The 23,695-nt window shown below is 35.3% G+C and overlaps 1 protein-coding gene across 1 annotated transcript; it reads left to right on the top strand.

The window, feature by feature from the left end:
- The first annotated feature begins 4,285 nt into the window (after window positions 1–4,285).
- LOC581388 (disintegrin and metalloproteinase domain-containing protein 10) lies at window positions 4,286–21,953 on the top strand. Its single transcript, XM_031000556.1, has 14 exons — window positions 4,286–4,523; window positions 6,526–6,664; window positions 8,403–8,527; window positions 8,999–9,258; window positions 9,775–9,887; window positions 10,802–10,925; window positions 12,651–12,834; window positions 13,795–13,949; window positions 15,337–15,517; window positions 16,497–16,656; window positions 17,305–17,491; window positions 17,886–17,979; window positions 18,309–18,532; window positions 19,308–21,953. Exons 1-14 carry the CDS (start codon window positions 4,442–4,444, stop codon window positions 19,560–19,562), a joined length of 2,283 nt encoding a protein of 760 aa, XP_030856416.1. The 5' UTR covers window positions 4,286–4,441; the 3' UTR covers window positions 19,563–21,953.
- Window positions 21,954–23,695: the final 1,742 nt, after the last annotated feature.

Genomic DNA, 23,695 nt, shown 5'->3' with positions numbered 1-23,695 from the left:
TTCCCAAATGGCAATTGATTCACCACCAAAGGAAAAGGTGTCTGGTCTTTTTGAGGCTAAAGGATACAACACGTTGGCGTTTTTGGGGATTATTTTGAAAACATGAACTTTCCTTTGCTTCTGAGTAACAATTTCCATGTTATAGACAACACAACATTCATTGTAGTATACAAAGGTGGGAATTCTTCTTGATGAAAATGATGTACTGTGCTATATTATTCTTTCCGTTTCATTCACTTTCAAAGTTTTAAATACAAATTAATCTTGTTTTCCATCATTTTTTAGTTTTCTCGTGATGACACATTAAGAGAAATCTAGAAATATTGAAACTATGGCAAATTGAATTCAATGGCCTCGATCTTCTTTTCGTTGTTGTCATGAATGTTTATATAGAGAAGCTAGTATCACAACAACAAAACAAATCAATATTATTCCACATGCCTATTTACAAGGTAAAGGTCTGACTTGTAAATAAAATTGTGAATGTTGTAATTCATCTCTTATTTTGTAAATAATTACGTCGCGTGTTTTAAGATAGGAGAAGCTGTAAATACATTTCCTGTTTGTCCTTCTTTTCTGTCTGACTTATTTTACATCTTTATATTTTTCTTTCTCCCTCCTTTATTACAAATGAAAAATCACAATGAGCTGTAAATTGTGATCTCTTTGTATATTGTTAATGGAATTTTGGTAAAGAAAAAAAATGTTTTGTAAATTCTTATCAATTTCTAAGTTCTAACAAAAAAATATAGAGGGAGTGTAAATAAATTCATCATAATTACCATGAAAGTAAAGCAATGGCGCTCATTTTTAAGTTTGTCAATAGCATCCTGCGCTCACACAACATGCTTATACATGGATTTTGTGTGATCATGGTTCTCAAAAACTTATCTAAAAAGATATCTTTACCAGAATGAAAGTACATGCAAAATGTCAGATCAAAATATATGGGTTTTCTCTCTATTAATGATAATTGGAGCCCTCATTTTTTTCTTCTAAACAGCAAAATGGGTGAATAAAACACTGTCGAGTTGCACAATTCAAGTGCAAAAAGAAAATGGGCTGTCATTTTGTTATATTTTGCAATCATACTTTTACGAAAGTTTTAATTATAATTTTGTACATTTGGGTCTTTTCCCAAGTTTTGAGATTTTCACCGTGCAAATCCCTGCTACACCCTGTAGCATGTTTAATGAACCAGCTTGTGCATGTAACTTTACTACATTCATTGTGTTGTATATATCATATGAGAACAACGAAGGCATGTAATAAATACATTTGTTAAAAAATATCGCCGTTTTAAAAGCAAAATCGATTAGAAAAAGAAAAAAGAGTGACAGGCCAGGTATGTACAGAAAGAGAGAAAGAGAGAGAGAGAGAGAGAGAGAGAGAGTGAGAAGAAAATTGTTGGAGAGTTTTTGAAATAGTGTACACAGTACAAATTTATAATTAACTGTATTAATATAAAACAAAGAAGCGTACACTTAAGTTTTATGTCCGATTCAAAAGAGGATCAGTATAACAAATACTGTTTTAAAGAAAGAAAAAACGTGTGTCATCATCATTTAAAGCCCCTCTAAAGTGTTCGGAGCCTCAAATTCGCGAACATTTTTATGGCAAGATTTCTCTTAAATTGTATCATAATGTGAAAGAGGATGTAATTTAAGACACACTTCTATGTGTTTCAAGACAAATATTGGTAAATGAATATATATAATTTTGTTTTTTTGTTGTACCCAGAAAATCTGGATAATTATCGTATTCTTTCATCAATATTCGACTTCAAACACATTTTTTAAAAAAATTATAAAAATGTGTCTTAATTGACATTCTCTTTCACATTATGATACAATTTAAGTGAAATGTTGCCATCAAAATGTTTGGGGCTTCCAACACTTTAGAGGGATAACTACCGTAAAGCGTATATTGGCTGTTATAATTATTTCAAGAATATTTTGTCCATTGATACTCCCCCCCCCCCCCACTCCGAGAACGGAGGGATACCATGCGTGTTACCAAAATGTCATGTATAAAGGGGTACTTTTCGTGCAACAAAGTCCGGCCCGAGAATTGTAAAAAAAAGGGGGGTGTATTTGACTTTTAGTTATTTCTGTTTATGTTTTTTTCTGTTTTTTTGTTTTTTCTTTTTTTCTCTTATCTCTTTGGACTCCTGAGAAATAAAAAAGGGGGTTATAAAATATCTTCAAAATAGAAAAATTGATCAAATCCCGCGATCAAATTTCAGAAAATTCTAACTAAGTCTCAATATCAGGCTCTGAAGTAATTATTCAGTGGTGATATATTATGCAGATAAGTGAGCATATAAATAATTTGAAGACTTAGTTTATTCTTACAAGGTATAAATGAAAACACAAGCACAGACATTTTAGTGCAATATGCAAGTTTGTATTTCATGTGCTAAATGTCTGTACGTAATCTTGTTGTTTATTTTATACAGATCAAATTTTTATAATGACTTCAGTTTAGCGCAGGCCGAGTTCCTTGGGGTATTCCCTGGGTGTGTGAGCCAACCAGTAATGACAGCTTATCTGAGATGAGGGGGGGGGGGGGGGGTGTCTGCATGTCCTGAGATAGGGGGTACATTGAGCAATGTTCCGGATTTAGGGGGGTCTCTAAGGCAGGAAAAGCCCGCGAAAAGCCCGTGTAAGGGGGTTCGGAAATGTTGGCATTCCTCAGATAGGGGGTGCTTTCAAAAAGAGGGAACAAGCATATTGCGTACCCTAAATAACACTGAGCGGGGGGGGGGGGGGGTTGATACTATAGTAAAAAATGTCCTCAAAATGAGGTACTGCATACAATCATGATCTGATGGTCTATGTCTTTATGTGTTTTCCTGGATTAATTTCGTAATCAGTATTGCGTTTGCGATACCACTTATAAATGTTGGTTGTTTTCTAAAGAAGAAACAATTCTAAACTCCCCCCCCCCCCCAAAAAAAAAAAAAAAAAAAAATTGTATAGGTATGGAATATTTCTATTGTACTAGAGTGGAAATCTTTATTGGGGGAGTAATACTATTTGGTATCATTTCGATTGATGTGAAAATTCACACTAAAAAAAATGGATCTTATATACCCTCAAAAGAGTTGGAATTGATTCAGCTCCAAAGGAAATGACCCCAAGTGTATTTTCACTCCTCTGCATGCATATAAAGAGAGTATACACCCTTCAAGGATTTTGAACAGTAGGGTCCATGGTTATAAGTTGTGTGCACTCTTTGAAGTTTATAGTCCCAGCAACATTGTGTTTGAGTCTGGAGTGGAATCCTGAGTCACACAATGGTGGTCGAACCAATAACAAGCTCCTAATATAGTACAAGCTCCTTTGTCACACACTCAGTATAGAAAGCAAAGCCAGTATAACAACTTTTCGAGACCGATCGAGACGGGTCTCGCTAAATAACCCCCAAAATGGGTACAAGTAACAAGGATATATCATTACACCCATGCCGGCGGCCCAGTAGAACATTAAAACAAAACAATAAAGAAAATATATTTAATATTTAAAAATAATATTGATGTTAATGGAGGAGGAGGTACACTAACGATAAAGGAAGTCAGTAAGAATAAAGTGTAAAAGAGAGAGAGAGAGAGAGAGAGAGAGAGAGAGAGAGAGAGAGAGGGGGGGGGGGGGAGGGGGAAGATAATTAGGTGGGGGCGGCGCGGGTTCATGAGTGGTGATGGTGGTGATCATTACTTTTTCGACTAAATTTATGATATGCAAAAACTATGTCATCACATTATAGAAATTTCTATATCTTAACAGTTTTCAAAGTTTGAAAATAATGATAGTCCTTCCATTGGCATTCCGGGGCTATAGGCCTAGTGAATGGAATACCAGAAAATAGATGTCAATGCAATGAAATCAATAGATCAGTCGATCAACAGTCAAAGATTAATTTGTGGCACAATAATTAATGCTTGACCAGGATAGAACATAAAATGTTCATAATTATAAAAAGATATACAATGGATGATGGATTGTACGTGACAGTTCCCCCCCACCCTCCCTCCCCCCCACCCCCCTCTAATTTAGTTTTGCATGGGGTACGTTGTCTCCGGTTTGACGCCCATCCTTCCGAGAACGTGATTCTTCCTACCCAACAGCTCATAAAGGGTAGGGCTCAGTTTGCGAGAAGAAAAGAACACGTACAATGCATAACAATTAGATTCACGCATCAGTTGTTCGTCCATCACTCACAGTATACTCCACAATATCAGAGAGTTTCTACTGCCCACTGCATAGATCCTAGCCTTTCACAGTGAAATACCACTGTACTACCAGGGCGTTCACTTGCACTGCCACTGTCGCCGTTAATCCGCTGTGCAACTTTGCTGTTATACGGCATTGTGTAATTGGCTTCATTTCAAAGTTGCAATATTTCAGTCAAGTAAATAATATAAAGAAAAGCTGAATTGATCATGATGGATGTGAAGATGATCAGACTGAAACTCTACCAATCTACGATATGGACATTATTCATGGCAATTTGTTTATCAGAAGGTACGTACTTGATACCAATTACTAGTGTGACTGTGAGTGCAGTGAGTCATAACAACACTGCAACAATAATGTGTAAGGCCTCACGCAAATGAATGAAAGTGCATTTAACGATGCCTTCATAAACCATCTAGCCACATTAATTCATTTTAAGAAGACAGTGAAATACGATTTTCTCTCTTCCCTCTCATAAATTTGTCTAATTAATATATGATTTTTCTTTTGGTGTGTGAAATGTGATACATGTAACATATTAAATCCACCCACCTGTTACATATTCTCTGTGTAAAGTGTATAGGCTTACATTGTGGTAGTGGTTGTAAGTGTATATTTATCATTATTATGGTTAATTTGACTAATATTAATAATAATACCTGCACACCTGGACATCCCCATGTCGCAACACACATGCACTCGCACACATCTGCAAGAATCTTCAGTAGTGAAGGAGGCAGATTATTTTGAAGAAGAAGAAGAAGAAGAAGAAGAAGAAGAAGAGAAGGAAAACTTTGCACACGTATAACTCCTTGATATACTACATGTATACAAATAGGGCAAGTTTAGGCAAATATCAAGAGTTAAATGATATAAGATTATAATTTGGGAATAATTAATTAAAGGGATGTATTACACTTGTAAATTATTCTACTTTGGCTGTTTTTTTAAAAACAGTATTCTTATAAATTTGCATCAGAAAAAGCTTTTATTTTACTCTGTCTTGGTTACTACTCTTCTGAAAACATAAATGTTGTGTACTCGAGATAACCAATTAAAGAAAACTGTAGAATTGGAGAAATATGTGAATTCTGATTTTCAAAGTGAATCATGGGCCCTATTATGTTTGTGGTAGTAGTTTGTGGATATGGTCGGATGAATATTGCATTTTGTGGTTCTTTTATTTGTCATTGTCTGAACCAGAACATTGTTTCATGAAACCATCATAAGTTCAAGGCCGACATCCCAGTGAATCATGTTTAAAATTTAATACATGCATTTAAATGGGTTGTCTGCGAACTTGTACTTATGACGGTTTCATGAAACACTGCTCAGTACCTGGTGGTAGGCCATGATACATATTTTACCAGGAGTTGAAGAAGAAAAAAATACCAACGAATACATTTATATGTCTTCTACATTTCTGGAATACCTGTCTTAAAGGGAAATCCAACCCAAATAGACAACTACTCTAAAAGAAAGCAGACAAAGTAGAGAAGCAAACTGATGAAAGTTTCAATTAAATATAAGAAAGAACTGAATTTTTGAAAGTTGTTATCATTATACGCATGGGCACTTCAAATTGGCTGAAGCGGTAATGTCAATGTGATGTACGTAGTGCCAGACTGCTTTCCTATCTATTCCAACATATATGTAAAATGACTAAAATTTAAATTTGTCCACAAAATCATGGCTCAGGAGGGTCTTTTCTTTTTAGAGGACAATATATTTTGAGTAATGCCCAGAGGGAGAAGGAACTTACGAGAAAAACAGAAATTAGTGATATCTTTGTACACTGCAGATGGGAGAGCTATCCACATTCTATGTCACAATCATTTGACCAAACTACCAATTTGAGATACGCATCTAGACTGATAGTGATCTCATATTTCAAAAATTCATAACTTCCTTACTTTTGGTACGATTCATTTCAAACTTTTCCCATTCTGTTTCTGTTATTTTTCTGCTTTCATACAAATTAACTTATCACAAGGGTTGGGTTGCATTTTAATTAATAAAGAATTGCGAATAAACTTCAAGTGAAGAACTTACATCACCTGATTATGATGGGGTTGGCCTGTTTGTATGTAAAATTAATTTTGTTGTTATTATCTGGCCTGAATATTAAGAGCTGAACAATCGAGAACCATGGAAGAATCCTGGATCGATGAACAGGCTAGAGTAGACCTACAACATCGAGTATTAAAGTAAAGTAAAGTACCGGGTATGTGATTTTTTGGGGGGGTAACTTATGAAATGTGTAACTCATTGCTGTCTCTCTTTGTTACAGCCGTCAAATTGAATGATCAGATCCTTCACTATGAGGGTTTGGATTATGACACTACACACATCAACCTACAGCATAGGAGAGTAGCTAGGTCAACAGACTCTCAACAGAGAGTGGAAATCAAGTTCAATGCACATGGAAGGTAATTATTCTTCATATTGGTTTAATTCAAGTGTTTTTCTGGTCCAGCTAGAGGGAAGGCTAATTGTTCAGACATCACATGATCGCTGCGGTTCGTTATGATGACGTCAAGCCTATTAAGGTTTCCATTTGTGTATCTTATAACATGGAGCTTGCTGAATACGCTCAGGACCTTTGTTGTGCGCAGTTGCCAGTAATACATCTTAAAAACCTGGCGGCTTTTTTGCTGCAGTTTTCTGCATCATATCTGACTGAGCCATAATATAGGGCCTTTTTAGTGGCTTTATCGATTTGTATTAGTATACAAATAATGCACAGCAGTGAGGGCATTAGTAAGAATTACCCACACAAGGTACCCTTGGAACAGTCTAACACGCCTGAGGCGGTAGCCAAGGGTATTACATGTAGGATTGTTTTCACCGAGTGTGGGTGATTTTACTAATGCCCCAACAAAATGATGTGTATTATTTGTTTCAAAAGATTATGTTTTATTTGTTTCAAAAGATTATGTTTTAAAACATGGTTTGGTTTTACTAATGACCGGTCATTATCCAAATTACAAATTAGGCAAAATTCATGCCTGGTCACGTGTAAGCTTTCAACCAATCATTTGATTAGGATCCACGTCATCATCTTATAAAAGACATTGATGGCATTACATTGGTCATATATTTGATTCTAAACATATTCACCTAGAATATATCATCTGTTCAGAGCCTAAAGGGTGTTAACTCTGTTAAAGATAAAGTTGAGTTCTGGTCATGTGATTGCATTGTGAAAGAAACGGTGTGGAATCTATCAGAAAAGGTTGATCATCTAGTATATAAATATTCGTGTGTATTGCAAGGTTCTGGAATCATCAAAATGATAAGAAATTTGGCCAAATCTTGGCAAAGTTACAAGCACTGAACACAGAATGATGTATATGGGACTACACGAGCACATGGCGAAAGAAACCTACCCCCCCCCCCCCGATTTTTACAATGTTTCATGTCATATTTAGAATATGAAGGCATTTGAAGAGCCTTTTCAGGGAACATGTTTAATCTGATGTTCTTCCACCCTTGCATAATAACAATGATAATTAACGCTCACAAATTATTTTTTACCTCTTCCCAGAACTCAACCTTCTCTTTAAAGTATTTGAGTTAATGCCCTTCTGGCTCTATACAGATGATATATGTACCTATATAACTTTGTCCCTATTATTATGGGACATTATGTACACATGACTTTTTGTTGTATCCCACAGATTCATTTGCACATTGTCTACATTCACAGACCTCACGTCATTAGGTCAACAATGAAACATTGTTCGTGAAATATGAGTTCAAAGTCCATTGATAGCACTGCATGGGAAAGTTCTTTCCCCAAACATTGCCCAATACAGGAAGGTGTGTCCTGGGGGGCGTTTCACAAAACTTGTCATCAGTGACAAATGGCATTTTTTGTTATAAGCTACTGAAATCCTTGCTTCTGATTGGTTATCAACAGATTTGTCACTGATTTTTGTCATTTTTCATTGAAAATAAGGCTTTGTGAAACAAGTCCCAGTAGTATTGTAGGTCAAATACAGACCTATAAGTGGTGACCTGAACGAAACATAGTAATAATTGTGGTTTGCTGATAATATTTTTGTATTTCTCATTCAATCTAATAATTGCATGATTAGCTTTTATAGAACTGAAAATATTTACTATTACATACGATTAAAGAAAGAATTATTCTTTTCTCTACAGAGATTTTCATTTAAGGTTGAAGAGGGATGTCAACACTTTTTCAAAGGAGTTTCGAGTTGTGACATCACAAGGAGAAATCCCCATGTCATTTGAAGATGCCCCTATGTACATTGGAGAACTAGTTGGTAAGTGAACAGTATTGAACATATTTTTGTTGTACATTTGAAATTGAAATATATTTGAATGATGTTAAAGACTGCTGAGTTTTACATTTTCCACATCATCCATATTTGATTAGGGAATAGTGTATCCTAATTGGTGTAGGAATAAATGGGATGATTTTTTTGGAACAAGCTGCAATTAACATAGAAGAATGTTGCACATATTTAATACAGAAAGGAAAATTCTTTTGCTGGAAATATAAAATTTCTCTCCACTTTTGGAATCGATCATCAATTACTATGTAGCTAAAATGAAATTCAATAGTTTTGTGTCAGCCCAAATCTCCTTATCAACCATAAGGAAAACTCTAACTTCAAGAATCTTAAGGTTTAAGGAATCATAGATTCATACTTTTAGTTGACCTTCAAGACCTGCCTGTTGATTATAAAGTGACCCTTTTATTTATGTTTTTCTGTTTTATCATTGTCTCATAGATGAATCTGGTACATACTGCCATGGCTCTGTGAGGGAAGGGCAGTTTGAAGGGCATATCCTTATCCCCAAATCCCAAGAGTCTTATTCCGTGGAGCCATCGAGTCGTTACCTGGAGGATCCAGACTTCCATTCCATCATCTATAAAGACGAAGATGTTGTCCTACCAGATGAACCCAAGATGGAGGATGAGGGTCAGGGAAGTTGTGGAGTCAAAGGCGAGATCAAGAAAAGAATGGATAAAAAACTAAAGAATATGAGAGTGAGTAGTCTTGTGTTTCTAGTAGGGGTGTCATTTAATTGGGTTTCAATTTGTTTAAATATAATTCCAGTTAAAATGATTGGGTTATTATCATGAGAGCTTTTTTTTCTTGTTCCTCTTCACAATAACCTAAGTAATTTCCAAATCTACATTTAAAGATGAAAGCCTTGTCTCTAGACAATACCATAATTTGATACACCAACTTGAAGATTATTGTCTTAATAATATACAAAAAGGCCTTCAAAGTAAATTGTAGCGATGATAACATTCATTCAATCAAGGCTGCATTTCAAGATTATTTAGGTATGGTGGAATACTTGGCAAGTTGTTATACTTCACAACTTAATAAAAATGAGCAATTTCCTTTTACTGTGGTTCTTTCAAACTTCCTTCTGATCTATTCTCCCATGTCACTGTTTTTGGTCAAAACATGTAGCTATGGAGCTTTAATTCTCTTTGTAGTATGAACGGAACATGTTGAGTAATTTCATGATGGTGTTTCTCTCATTTTAATAGCACTCTGAAGCCGATGCTGATGATGTAACTTTCCGTAAGAAGAGACAGACGATAGATGTGGACAAGCAAACGTGTTCTCTCTACATCCAAACTGATCATACGTTCTATGAGAGGTGAGAATCATCTAAGAATGTTTAGTGAATGAACGAATAAAAATGAACTCTATGCCACCACAAAATAATCAAGTGAAAAGAGGTATACTATTATTGTTGGTATCCAGCATTCCTATCCGATTTAGAATGAACTTTGCTACTGGTGAGTTCTGGCTTAATTCCAATGGGAAAAAGTGTAACTGTTGTTTCATTACAAAATCTATTGCGGCATGTGAATGTAAGCCTTGGTTGTGTCAAAATTAATGAGTTTCACTAATAACCATAGATTAAAAAGCCATTGTATAGTCTTGAGAGCCCCCCCCCCAAAAAAAAAAAAAAAGAAAAAAAAAAGAAAGAAAAAAAAAAAAAGAAAAAGAAGAAGATGAAAGAAACGGAAACAAAAAAAGGAAAAAAAGTCATGTCAAATATACATATTTTACTTGACTTGATCAGTTTTTTTAAAACATGACATGATATCTCTACAGTTACATAGCTGCAGTGACTTTTAATCCAAATGTGGACTCGAGTAGAGACGTGGACACTATTGCTGGCTGTTATTTTGTCTCTATACATTTTCATACTTTTTGTCATTCTTATCTTATATTTTTGCTGTAGATTTCATTGAGATATTAAAAGCTGCTGAACAGGTTCACTTTCTATTTTATGACATAACTACATGCTTTGCTTTTTAAGAGTTCAGCAGGGCTCCACTGCCTCCACATTAACTCTTTTTGAAAGGGGTCCATAATGAACTTTATAGAGTCTGTATGCATACCTCCAATGTCAAAACTTGAAGTGTTGGGGTCTAGACTTAAATTTTAGGCACCCATGTGTGTGTCCCGGGCACCTGTTAGTGTCGGGCCCTGAAAAATCATCAATCGTCTTATTATCATCTGATCTCTGGTTAACTTACAATGTCTCCTGTTTGTTCATAGACACGGATCTGTCAGTGCAGTTGTAACCCAGATAGGTCAGCATGTGCAATCAGCAAGTTTTATCTATGAAAACACTGATTTTGGTAACTACCGAAACATCTCCTTCGCTGTGCAAAGGATGAGGGTAAGCAGCCGGTTTGTAATTGTTATCTTACAGGGCATGCATTGCAAGAAAGTTGCGATTGATCTGATATTTGCAGTCGATTGCAACTTAACCTTCTTGCAACGCCCCACTAGTCTCCTAAATTTCATAGGATTTTGTTGGGATTAAAGTTTTAACAATTAAATTAAGTTAACTAGATCTAGCTTTTATTCTCCCCTCTTCCTCTCTCTCTTTCTCTCTCACTCTTTCTCTCTCTTACTGATGGGGCATTGCAACAAAGTTGAGTTGCCATCAATTGAAAATTTGCAATTAATCGCAAGACTTATGCTTGATTTTGGGGATTTGCAATTGATTGCAACTTTCATATAAGACTATTAGAAGAAGGATGCTAGATTTTTTTTTCAAGGACAGGTTTGTTTGTTTTAGGCCAAAGGGGTTTGACACTCAATGTGTACCTGGAAGGAAATGAGTCAATGTTTTTCTCCTGAAGTTTGTGATCAGTTCGTCTCTAGAGACATTTCAGTATTATCATACAGTTTGTAAAAAGAGATAACAAAATGATTAAAGACAGGTTTGTTGCAGTCTGTTATTTGTGAACTCAAATAATTCCAATTCCCACCCCAAAGCACCCACCCCAAAGCTCCCCCTCCCCCCACCCCCAATTGTACATCTATATCTCCTTGGTATATTGTATGTATTATAAAAGCAGGTGTAAAACTCCAAGTAGGTCAAATGGAAATATTCTATTGTGGCATTAAATTATACATATATGGGGGTTACTAGAAAATTAGTAAATTTCACTATATATCTATGACTTATACCAGGACCTTTAATGTTTATACTCTATAGAGTTGAATTTAGGGATAATTAATCTTAAGTTTGAGGGGTAATATAGCCTATGAACAGTAAAGACATTAAAGGGAGATTGTCATTAGTATCCATGTGCAGAAGGTCATAGTTCGCGGACAACAGACTTGGTGGAACTACTATTATTGGGTGTACAAGTCTTGCACACAGCAAACTCGTAGTCCCAACAAAAAATACCCCCTAGTCTCTCAGAGAGTCTCTGGGTGAGGAAAAAGTAAGACAATGACTTTTAACACTATATGAGGGATGGGTGGAAATGCAGAGAATTACATAAGCCCCCTGTCCACACACAACATTTTCCGTGATTAGCTATACCGTTTCGCGATAGTGATACCGTTTCGCGATAGTTTTACGATAAAATTGTGTGTGTGGACGCTCACTAACGATACGTCGTATAACGAAACTAGTCTAACGAAACGCAGGTTTGGGCATCGTTTCGAACTGAAACTCAATAAAGAATCACGCCTAATCACGGAAAATGTTGTGTGTGGACAGGGGGAGTGTAACTAGTGTAACTAACTGGGCGGGGCTTAACGTGACCTCGAGCGAAAGGAGACCAGACTGTAGAGTTTCAGGATTACTTTCTGCTGTTTATGGACATCCTTGAATTTATACGATGATTATTTATATGACGTTTCTTGTGTGTGGACACTTTGAAATTTATACTATGATTCTTTATACGACGTTTCGTTATAGAGTTTCGGAATAAATTGTTTTGTGTGTGGACACGCTGAAGGACCGTTTGTCATAAAACTGAAGGCTAATCCTGGTGATTGACTACACCTGTTCTTGGGTAAACACCCGAATGGTGTCAAATTCCATGACAGCCCACTACTATGCATCATTAATCAAACTGATACTCTTGTCATTTAACTTCAGGTATGGACTCCGGATGATATTGGGAGACTTACATACCTCTTTGGTAACAACTACATTGGTGTGGAAAAGTTCCTTGACCTAGCTTCAACAGGAAACTTCAATGAGTACTGCCTCGCCTACACGTTCGCAAACCGTGATTTTGCTAATGGAGTTCTCGGCTTGGCATGGATTGCGAGTATTACAAGTAAGTTTAAAATCGGAAGATTGATATAAATATTGATATATCAAGAGGTGGTGTGGTGCAAACAGATCATCGTCCAGATGACTTGACTTACGTCATGCGCGTGGGTTTAACTTGCAAAAATGCAAAGGTGATTGTCACTGCAACGTGTGTAAGCGTCTACCCCCCTCTGTTCTTAATGAAATAAAGGCATATTAATATCGAAGCAAGATGATTTCATTCTCATTAATCAAGACTAAATTTTAGAATTGATACATTGTAGGTCTATACTTTCCAGCACATTTTTTCCGCCATAATGATAGCCTACTGAAGTAAAATGTAAGGTACCAAGATATTCTTGCTAACCGTTGATCTTTCTCTTTATATGTACATGTATACTTTATGATTTCAAGTACCACTTGGTAGGCCTATCCCTTCTGGTCACAGTGAGGACTAAATGAATAACAGAGCTTAAAGGTAAAGACCAGTTTTGGAAATGCCCCCCTCTCAAAAAATGAAATGGAACCTCTTATTACCAATCATGTGAAAAAAAATGTTTTGACTAATACGTGATCATACAAATTTTGCCAAGAAACCGCCTACTAATTGATCTATTTGGGAAATTATTATATCTATATTTGGACCTGATAGATATAACGCATGTGTCGCGCACGTGTGCGGTGTCCCATATACATCTTTCTGTGTACAGTGCTTGTAACTTTACCAAGACTGGGCCAAATTTCTTATCATTTTGATGATTCCATAACCTTGCAGTACACACCAATACTTATATGCTAGATGATCAACCTTTTCTGATCGATTCCACAACATTTCTTTCACAATGCAATCGCATGACCATAACTGGTCTTTATCTTTAATTACCATCATTACTGTACGTATATGACAGAATAAAGGAGAACTACTGTATACATGTTTATTTAGGACTTCACTCACTCTCAAATTCTTATGTTTGATTATTTTCAGGGAGAAGCAATGGTGGTTTATGTGACAAGCAAACCTCAAACGGTCAAACGCTGAACACAGGAATCGTGACAACAAACAATTATGAGGCTAATGTACCCCCTCTTATCTCTCATCTTACTTTTGCCCATGAGATTGGACATAGCTTTGGCTCTCAGGTAAGCAATATGCAAGCCTGATAACTTCCTGATTCATATCGATTTTGCTATTTTTTTTCCCCCAATTTTTTTTTTTTTTTTTTTTGAGGGGGGGGGGGGGGGGGGTTAATTTTTGGTAAATTTCTTTTTTGATTTTTTATTGGATTAAAAAAACAAATTTTTTTTCTCCAAAAATGGATAGTCCCTGAGATTAATGTAAATCCGGTGCCTTTTTGTCATGAATTGCTTGGATGCTTTGTGTAAGCCTGGATTTCGAGAACCTACTTTTTTCAACTCTCACTGAAACCTTCCATTTTTACTCTCACTATCACCCCTGGTTTATACTTTTTTTCCTTCGAATTGTAGGAACTGCAAGAACTGCATGTATGTAGTTATGCAAGATTTGAATTTAATTTATATTGAATTTGATTTCTATATCTCCATTAAAAAAAGATATGTATAAAACACAATATCCTTCACAATGTACACGTTGATATTGTAGAAAATCTGTTTTTCGTTTTTATACTATAGTTTTGCTAATTAAGGAATGTAATATTTGAATACAACAAACCTTCAAAAACCTGTGAGGGGGTTGTCACTTCCGTCACCTTCGGCTCTCTTGTTTACTATGCTTCCTCGTCCCTCGCATTTCGTCTCCCCCCCCCTCCCCCAGTCATGAAAAGAAATCTCGCCCCTTGTTATACAAACAGTTAAATTGAAATTCTGTAATTCAGTCTTTATGGCTCAAGAAAAAGGCCAAATTAGTGTCGTTGGGGATAATCTTGTCATGTATCACCCAATTTGGATTTTCTGAGATAAAAAAATGTAATATATGTATATGCGGGTAGCTAAAAAAAATAAAGTAATACAGTCACCTAAACCCCATACAATGTAAATTTAACAAGAGTTTCTTAAAGGGATCGTTTAACAATGTTAAATCTGAGATACACGGCCCTACGTGTTATCAGTGTCTGTGATATGGTGTAATATTGAAGCCCTAAAAAAATTGCGCTTCAAAATGATCAAGAAGTGCCTCAAAAAAGTAAAAAATCTTTGAGTGACCGGTTTTACCGTACTCGTTTCCCCCAATAGACTGTAGTGTTATGAAAACACGTCAGGCGAACGGTTTTCAAAATTTGTAATTCCAATCATAAATATCTTGATAATCAGACAGGCGATCGGCTTGTAAAAGTCATGGGGTTTCTGACTGACCTAAAGGTTTATAATTATCATTGCATCATGAGCTAAATCCAGAATTTTGTTTCAGAATCTGAGACAAAGTGACTGGATCCCTTTAAGGCATTGGATATATTTGTGGGGGGGGGGGGGGGGGAATCTTATTTATATATTTACACCTATCATTGTATAGTTGGTGGTATTCATCTTTCCTTTCACTTGTCTTTGGTAGCATGACCCAGCCACTGATTCATGTTCACCCGGTGGTAGTATCGGTAACTACATCATGTTCTCCCACTCCTCGGACGGTAACCTCATCAACAATCAGAGATTCTCTCCTTGTAGTGTGTCTGCCATCTCTACAACACTCGGCACCGTCTTCCAGGAAATCAGCAAAACAAACTGCTTCAAATGTAAGTCTTGACCTTTGAACTTTGTACCTGTAAGGTCATTATGACGTATCGTCTGTTTGGAGCTGGAACTTCCCTTCTGGCTCCTAACAGGTAATACACCAGTTTACGGTTGTGTGCGCCTTTTTTAAACAAAGCCAATGACCTAGAGGTCATGTATTTATGCGTAAATTAAGATTGCGCCCATGCAAATTATGATGACGTCACTGCCTACGCGCTGCGTTATGAGCGCACATCATCATTTGCATGGGCGCAATCTTAATTTACGCATAAATACCACTGACCTCGGGTCATTGGCTTTGTTTAAGGGCCAATGACCCGAGGTCAACTGTCTGCGCATGCGCACTGATACAACCGTAAGCTGGTGTATGTAATACAATTCCAAGAACAAGTTGAGACATATTATGATAGTATCCTTGATCTTTGGGTGGCGTATGGGAGATGTTTTATTCTGTATTCAGTTACAAAATGCTCTATTAGATGGCTCTGTGGGGCATTTCTATATAAGTTTGTTGATGTTTCATTGAACAAATCAAATGAAGCGGATGTAGCCGTATGATTGCAAGTCAAGAAAAGTGATTATATAAACCTCGTTTTCAGATATTGTGATTGTGGAAGGGTTGTCATGAGTATCATCATCATATATAGGCCCACTCTGTGATAAATTTAAACCTTGTTAAATCATGTAAATTAGGAGATGGGTGTACACTATAAAATAGAATAGTAACCTTGAGCAAAGAAATACTAAAGCTGTTTGTCTTGCACGTCAAAATCTTTTTTTCTATGTCGAGTGGTAGACGAAAGCTTCAGTATTTCCCATTTTTTCTAGGCTATTCTATTAAAGTTACTGATGCATTTTTTTAAATATTACTCCTTGTCAGTAAGAGAAAAACATACATCAGAACATTGGCAATGAATTTGCTACACCGAATAGCTTGCAGTCATTTTTTTATCATAATCATATTGACCTTTGATCTTACAGCTAAAGCAGACATCACCTTCTGTGGTAACGGTATCACCGAGGAAGGAGAAGAGTGTGACTGTGGATACGAGGAGGAATGTACACACAGCTGCTGTATACCCCAGAATTCAGACTTCACACAGGTCAATGCTTGCAAGCTAGCTGCCGGTGTAGAATGCAGGTTGGTATATATACTTTCCCTGTTGAAGAAGCCTTTAGTAACCATCAGATAGCTACTAGCCACATCAAAGTGTAATCAATGATTGCCATAGTAAACTGTAGTACTAAACGTCATAAAATTTAGATGCGCATGTATAATTGAATGAAAATATACAAAAATGAAAAGTTCTCACAAAAATAAGGCAATTGTGATTTATGATCTATTTTCTCTATTTTATGTTGACTTATTGTTTGTAATATGCTTTGTGTTGACTAGAAAGATATACTCAAAGGGTAGTGAATTGGTTGAGGAAAAGTAATATGAATGAAACTCTTTTCTTTGTAGCATTTTCTGCTGCATACACAGGAAACAACTCTTTTAAAATTGATGTTTGGAAGATTATGTTGAGATTTTCATAAAAAGCAAAATACAAGGTAATTTATATGTGTTAAAATTAAATTCATGAAGTAAATATCCACAAATGAATGGCATTTATTGATTCTATCATTTTTTTTGCTATACATTCGTAAAAACATGTTTCTTTTATATATGTAAGATGATATTCAAAGGATGGACATTTCAGCTCTATAGTACACATATACCTGCAAAATCCATGCGATAACAAATAATTTAATGACTTAATTTTGATTCTCTCTTTTTGATTAATAGCCCAACCCAGGGTACATGTTGCGATGCGAGCACCTGTTCCTACAAAGCAAGCAGTGCACAATGTGAACAGAGCGATGAATGTCATGGAAAGGCCTTCTGTCCTGGAGACTCATCGGTGTGTCCTGACCCCACTCCTGAGGCAGATCTGACCCGATGCGATGGGGGAAGAAAGCTCTGCAGAGATGGGGTAAGTGTACTCATATATTATATATGCTATCATTATCTAATAATCATGTAACAATTTACATGTTTATTGGCCTTCTCATTCTGTGCATGTGAATGATGATAGCACAGGTTTCATCTTTTGTGAAATCTAGAAGAAAAAATAGTGGAGACATAACTTTGAAAGCTTTTGAGTGCTGACTGACACAAACACAAACACCATGGACTTAAAACAAAATGGAAATCAATGGTCAGTGTTAATGATGTTTTCTAAATAATATTAAAAAATTAAAACAAGACCTTAATCTTTTCATTCATGCACACTTTAAAAAAGTTGTGTCATGGTCAAATTTATTCAATTTTTTTTAGTGATCATGCACAGCTTTGAAATCTATCTTGAATTCTTTTGTCTTCTGCAGGAATGTACAGAGTCTGTGTGTCTACTTCAAAATCGTAGGGAATGCCAGTGTACAGATGAGGTTGAGCTTTGTGATTTGTGCTGCCTGGACGACAGTAAGTCCAACAAATTTCTCATTTCCAGTCTGATTTTAATGTTTTATATGTACCAGTATTCAAAACATAGGAGAATTTATTCTCCAATATTTTTGTTATTTACCTGTAAGATAAAATAATAAACCTAGAAATGTAACAGAATCATAGTTTAAACAAGAAAAGAAACGTATCATTAATGATAGTATAACGGAAGATTACAGAAACAAAACAAATGTAAATGCCATTATTCAAACAATTTACTCAAAGCAAGTTATAGGTGGAGCTCACACGATTGATAAAAAAGGGATTTTCATTCACACATTTTTTGTATTTCATTTCTATCTTATCAGGAACTAATCTTTGTCTGAGTTCATATAGACTAGGTCTACCTCCAGGCCAGTCGACGCCATTGAAGGCAGATACCGGCTCAACGTGTGGTGATTATATGGGATACTGTGACGGTTTCAGTGAATGCAGGCAGGTAGATGAAGACGGTCCTCTGGCTAGCATCATCAGAAAGATCTTCTACAGTGAAGAACCTCAACTCACCGACGCTATCATGGCATGGATAACGGTAAGAATATTTGTTTATTACTCTTTATTAATTGTGTGTTTCAAAATTGGAACAACTTTAAAGACACATGACGTCTTCTCGTAGTTGTTCTTCATTAGAATGTGATAATTACATAGCATATTTAAAAACAAAAATAACAACACATTCAAAAACTTTTCTCTATTTAAGGAATCAATTAAATGCACTTGAAAAAGATTGCATTTAATCTTCTTTCTCCATTATTTTCTATTTGTACTCTTACAGATATTTATAAGAATTCTGGGTGTTCATTATTATTATCAGTTGGCAATATAACTTCTATACTTTAACAGAGTTTTACAAATATTAGTTTGTTAATTTTTAAAAGATAAAAGATAACTTGGATGTCTAGGTTTGCACCTGTTGGTCGGTAGTGGGGACGAGAACGAAGATATTGTATGTATGATTGATAGAACGGCAGTCGTGTCAATGACTTTTGCAGAGAATATGTAGCTGCAGATAAGGTTTAATTGTGAAGAAAAGAATTAAAGGCTGTCTACAGTAGTTTGGCCAGGGGGAATTAGACCGACCTGCAAGGTCATTGACAGGTGGTTATCTCATCAAGTCAGCTCTCAATAAACATAAGAAAAAGAGGGACCAACAGGCACAGATTAGGCATTGTTTGCTGTATAGAGGGCGCAAGTAGCTATAAGTAGTGCAGGGGGCTTTAAATGGCGATGATTTGAAAGGTAAGTTTAGCATCCAAAGTGTGGCGTCAATGATAATTCCTAAACTGGCCCCATCTTTCTCTCGACAGGAGTTCTGGTACGTCCCCCTGATCATCGGCATCGCGATCATTGTCCTGATGATCCTCATCGTTGTCCTCTGTAACCGAGTCATCCCGACCGATAATCCGTGGGACCAGGAGGTCGAAAAGTTCAAGAAACGTTCCAGCGTCTACGTCAAGCTGCAACGCAAGCGTTACCGTGGCAGCATGGCTCCGGGGATGCACCCCACCCCCGTTGAATCGCATCCTGATTATACTATAGAGGACAGGGCTACCCCATTCTAGCTCTTTCGTTTGTTTTCTGTAGAATATCTGCTAGTTAGCATACAAGGTGTGTGAACATAATAATATAGTGTCCTATGCTATCCTAGCTTTAAAAAGATAGTGTTTAGGTTTTTTTTTAACATGATGTGCTTGTGATGAGATTGGACATTTCATGCTCTTATCAACTGAACGAGATAGATTGTCGTGCTGAAATTAGAATTAATATTGAGTGGTAATTGCTTTCCCTTTCTCCCAGTTAGTATGGAATAGATCTTGTCAGTACTTTAGTATTTATTGGTAGAATCAATGAAGTGTTTGGCTTCATTCTCGAGGTAACTGGTTGATTGAAATTTGCGTAGGACATCCAAGTCAGTGCTTGAACATAAAGTACTCCATTTGGTGTGGATAAGCTGTATATCTAACACAGCCAGTGTTCTTGAAATCAGAAAGAGGTGACCTTATAGTCGGAGAAGCATGATTTGTCAAACGTAACTGTATCAATGATGTATTCTAGGTGAAATATGGATATATTTACTGCCTTTAAACACTTGTATTTATTGACTTCATTTTGCAAAAGCCAAGGCTATTGTAGTTTGGAAATTGGCCAGTTCAATTCTCATAGATGTATAACAATTATGTATGCTCAATATTAGTTTAGAAGGGCTTTCAATACAAAATATTTATACAAAAAAAAAAAAAAAAATCAGTATTTTTAGGATGTTTATAACAGAGGGAAAACATGTGTGAATCAATTGTGCTAACAAGTATTGAAGAGAAATTAAAGTATTTAGAAAACTTATCAAAATGGTTGAAATAGGTATGCTAACATTTTCAAGGGCAGAAGTAAATTGATGTTACTTTTTTGCTACGCCACTGTGAGGAGCACATTTTCGTAATGTTTTTGTAAGGATAAGGATATAATATTTTATATAACGATAGTGCCTTCATGAATGTCTCTCTGCATTAATAACAGGCTGAAGCAATGGGTAGAACCAGGAGGTATTTATTACACCAATGCAATAGACGAGGAGACATTATTTCTTTAGATCAGCTGAAAGAGTATAGTTATATACTTGTGCTATTTAATAGTTGCAAATATTTTCATGCAATTACCATGTACATTTTTGAACATTACTATTGTATCTGAATGTAGTGGTTCTCTAGTACTAACAAATATACTTCTATCATATAGGATTGTCTTTGTGTAAGCCATACCTGGTATATGAAATGGAATGAAATGTTGACTGTTAGTGATGATTATGAACTTTTTTTCATAAAAAGTTCAAACCAGCTGCAAGAATTAGCTGCTATATTATTAGCCCTAAACTTCTCCTATTTGTTTATAATGGCTGATTTTATTTTGCAACAAGAAACTTTAAAAAAATGGAACATTTCAATGTTATCATTCATCAATGTCATGGCTTGAAGCTGTCGCAAATTTAGGCTACTTGCTTAATTGTGAAACTCTCTTGCAATCTATTTTTTTTTCCTTGGGGGGGGGGGGGTATTATACAGTAATTCATCTCTATGTTCTCTTAGGTATATCAATCCACACTATACAAACAAGGCTGAACAAAAGTACTAGTGATATTTAGATTCTAGAATAGATTAGAGATGCTGAACATTAAAAAAAATCCTATATTATAAATTATTGTTCATTTATCATTTATAACTTTATATTTACATCACTTTTTGTATTTTGCTTTAGAACATGTGCAGCAATATCCTTGCTTATGGCAAGGGGTTTAACGTACCTGTATCTTCTATAATTCTCTGCCATTATGTTGTATTTCTCAAGCAGTACTGGGATGGATTTGAGAAATGTGAAATTTTTGAAAAAACTTAATTAATAAATTAATTATTCTTTTTTATTGATGGGTTATACAATGTACATGTAAGTACTCAACCTAGGTAAGTGAAAGAAATATAACTTTGTATATTTGTAGGAAATTGTATATATTATAACTATAAAAAAATAGTTAAATGGAAACAACTGATCAAAGTATTAATATATACTTGACTGAAGTGTTAACAAAATTGTCTTTCATACTACAGCAAAAAATACAATTTAGATGGATTTGACACATGCATGTGCCTTCAACACAATTTAAATTGTAGGCCTACTGTGCACTTTGTAAGATGAACATTTTTATGGACTATAAATATATACCTGTATAGATAATTATCATAAACTAGTGATCTTTCATGTGAACTGTAGTTTTTTCCTATTTCAAAATATCATGGTGTAATTATTTTTCTAACTTTCCAAGTTGATATATATTTATATATTATTCATGTCTTTCAGATAATAATCTTCTTTTATAATAATCTTGTATTGAGTAATTTCTTGCTTTGATCAAGCAGTGTACTTAAAAATAATAAATGATTGACCTTTTTGGATTTACAGAAAAATGTTCTTTTGTTTCGTAATTTCAAAGTTTTCAGATAAGGATTTAACAGATGAGATTTATGGGACACTTCTAGAAAAGGTGGTGTGGAGAATGTCGCTTTGACATGAAAGATAGAAGGAGAAGAGGAAGAAAAAGAGTTCTGATATACAAATAATTCACATTTGCGGGTACATTGATGAATATGTACTGCACGCAGGTTAATCAGAGTTGGATAATGAATAAGATAACCGAGTGCAATTCACCAATGCACAAGCTTCAAAAAAAGAATTGTTTTATAAAAATGGGTTGGCAATATGAATATATAGTAGAATAATAAGAACAAACCCAATTAAAATGCCAAGTCGGGCGTACAGTCATCATGTCATGGACACCGCCATTTGTTTTATGACACCACCTATTTTAAGGCGCAGCCATTAGAAATGGGGAGCATTTCACCTAATGTAGTAAATGCCAGAGATATATATATATATATATATATATTTCACCTGGATGCAAAGTTTCTTCTTTTTGTTTTGGAAGAAGACAATAAATTATATATTCTATATTCTATTATATATGCATACCTGCATCTTAGCCGTGGTTTATCACTTTTCAATGACAACCTTTTTTTGGACGGTAGGCGTGGTATGAAAGAATGGTGCACCATCACGTGTTGTCATTTTACCAATAAGATTGCCTACATTCTATAACAGTATATATATCTAAGTTACCATTACTTGTAGCAACTCAGTTACTGTCATTCACTCACTCAATAATACACTGAAAAAATGCAGCCAGAACAACTTTGATGAAAGTAAAATTCATGACATAAATGAATATGTGTATTTAAATGAAGAAATGTTTTACACAAGTATCAAATACATACACAGTCACCTATACAATCTAAATATCTACAATCTCATTTTTTAAATTTCATGATTTTTTTTCCCTGTAAGAACTACAATTTCATAACATCATGCATTCTGCGCATCAATAGTATAAAGAAGATATTAAATGCAATAGACACAAACTTAGAAATAATTCATCGAAAAGGCACATATTTTGATAAAAATTTGATTCAGTTCATACGGCTGACAAAAGAACCTCACTGATATTAACTGATATCTGTCACCACTAACCCAAAAAGAGTCGTTCAAAAAATTCACATAGTAAACACAATTTTTTGCTTTAAAAAATGTGATATCTATTTTATGTCAAAATTGCAGGCATCAAAATTATATTTTGTACACTGTCAGCCTTGTCTTATAACTTTGTTGCGAGTCATTTGAATCGGTCGCAACTGAACTGAGTTTGATACCAGTCACAACTTCTAACCTAAGAAACGGGAACGTTGTTACTTTGTGATTGATGTGAAGACATGAGATCAATTCGGATCGATTGCAATTTTGGTTTTAAAGCATCTGGGTTCTATAATAATAGTAATGACAGGTCAATTTATAAAACGCAGCTACTACCTTTATCTGAATATTCTCTACTGCGATTAATACAAGGTATATTTTTACCCTGACTGTAGCTGAGCTGCCATAATAAGTGGCTAAAGCATTCAAGGAATATCTTCCTATCAGGTACCCATTTACTTCACCTGGGTGGAGAGTGGCAAATTAAGATGAATTTCTTTCACAAAGGACATCAGTGGTGACAACAGCTTTATTGTGACAGGTCAATGATTGAAGAAATAAGGATTTCAATATAAACATTCCATCATAGCATAATGAATCAGAGACTATCAACATTCTAATTTAA

Source organism: Strongylocentrotus purpuratus, unplaced genomic scaffold, assembly GCF_000002235.5.
Source record: "Strongylocentrotus purpuratus isolate Spur 01 unplaced genomic scaffold, Spur_5.0 spur5_scaffold_6, whole genome shotgun sequence".
Lineage (NCBI taxonomy): Eukaryota > Metazoa > Echinodermata > Echinoidea > Camarodonta > Strongylocentrotidae > Strongylocentrotus > Strongylocentrotus purpuratus.
Note: the sequence above shows the minus strand (reverse complement) of the source record. Positions and strands in the feature narration are given on the sequence as shown.

Coding starts and splice junctions, on each gene's coding strand:
- LOC581388 (XM_031000556.1), top strand. CDS start 4,442: ATGATGGATGTGAAGATGATCAGACTGAAACTCTACCAATCTACGATA. Junction 4,524..6,525: donor GGCAATTTGTTTATCAGAAG/GTACGTACTTGA, acceptor TCTTTGTTACAG/CCGTCAAATTGAATGATCAG. Junction 10,926..12,650: donor TCGCTGTGCAAAGGATGAGG/GTAAGCAGCCGG, acceptor ATTTAACTTCAG/GTATGGACTCCGGATGATAT.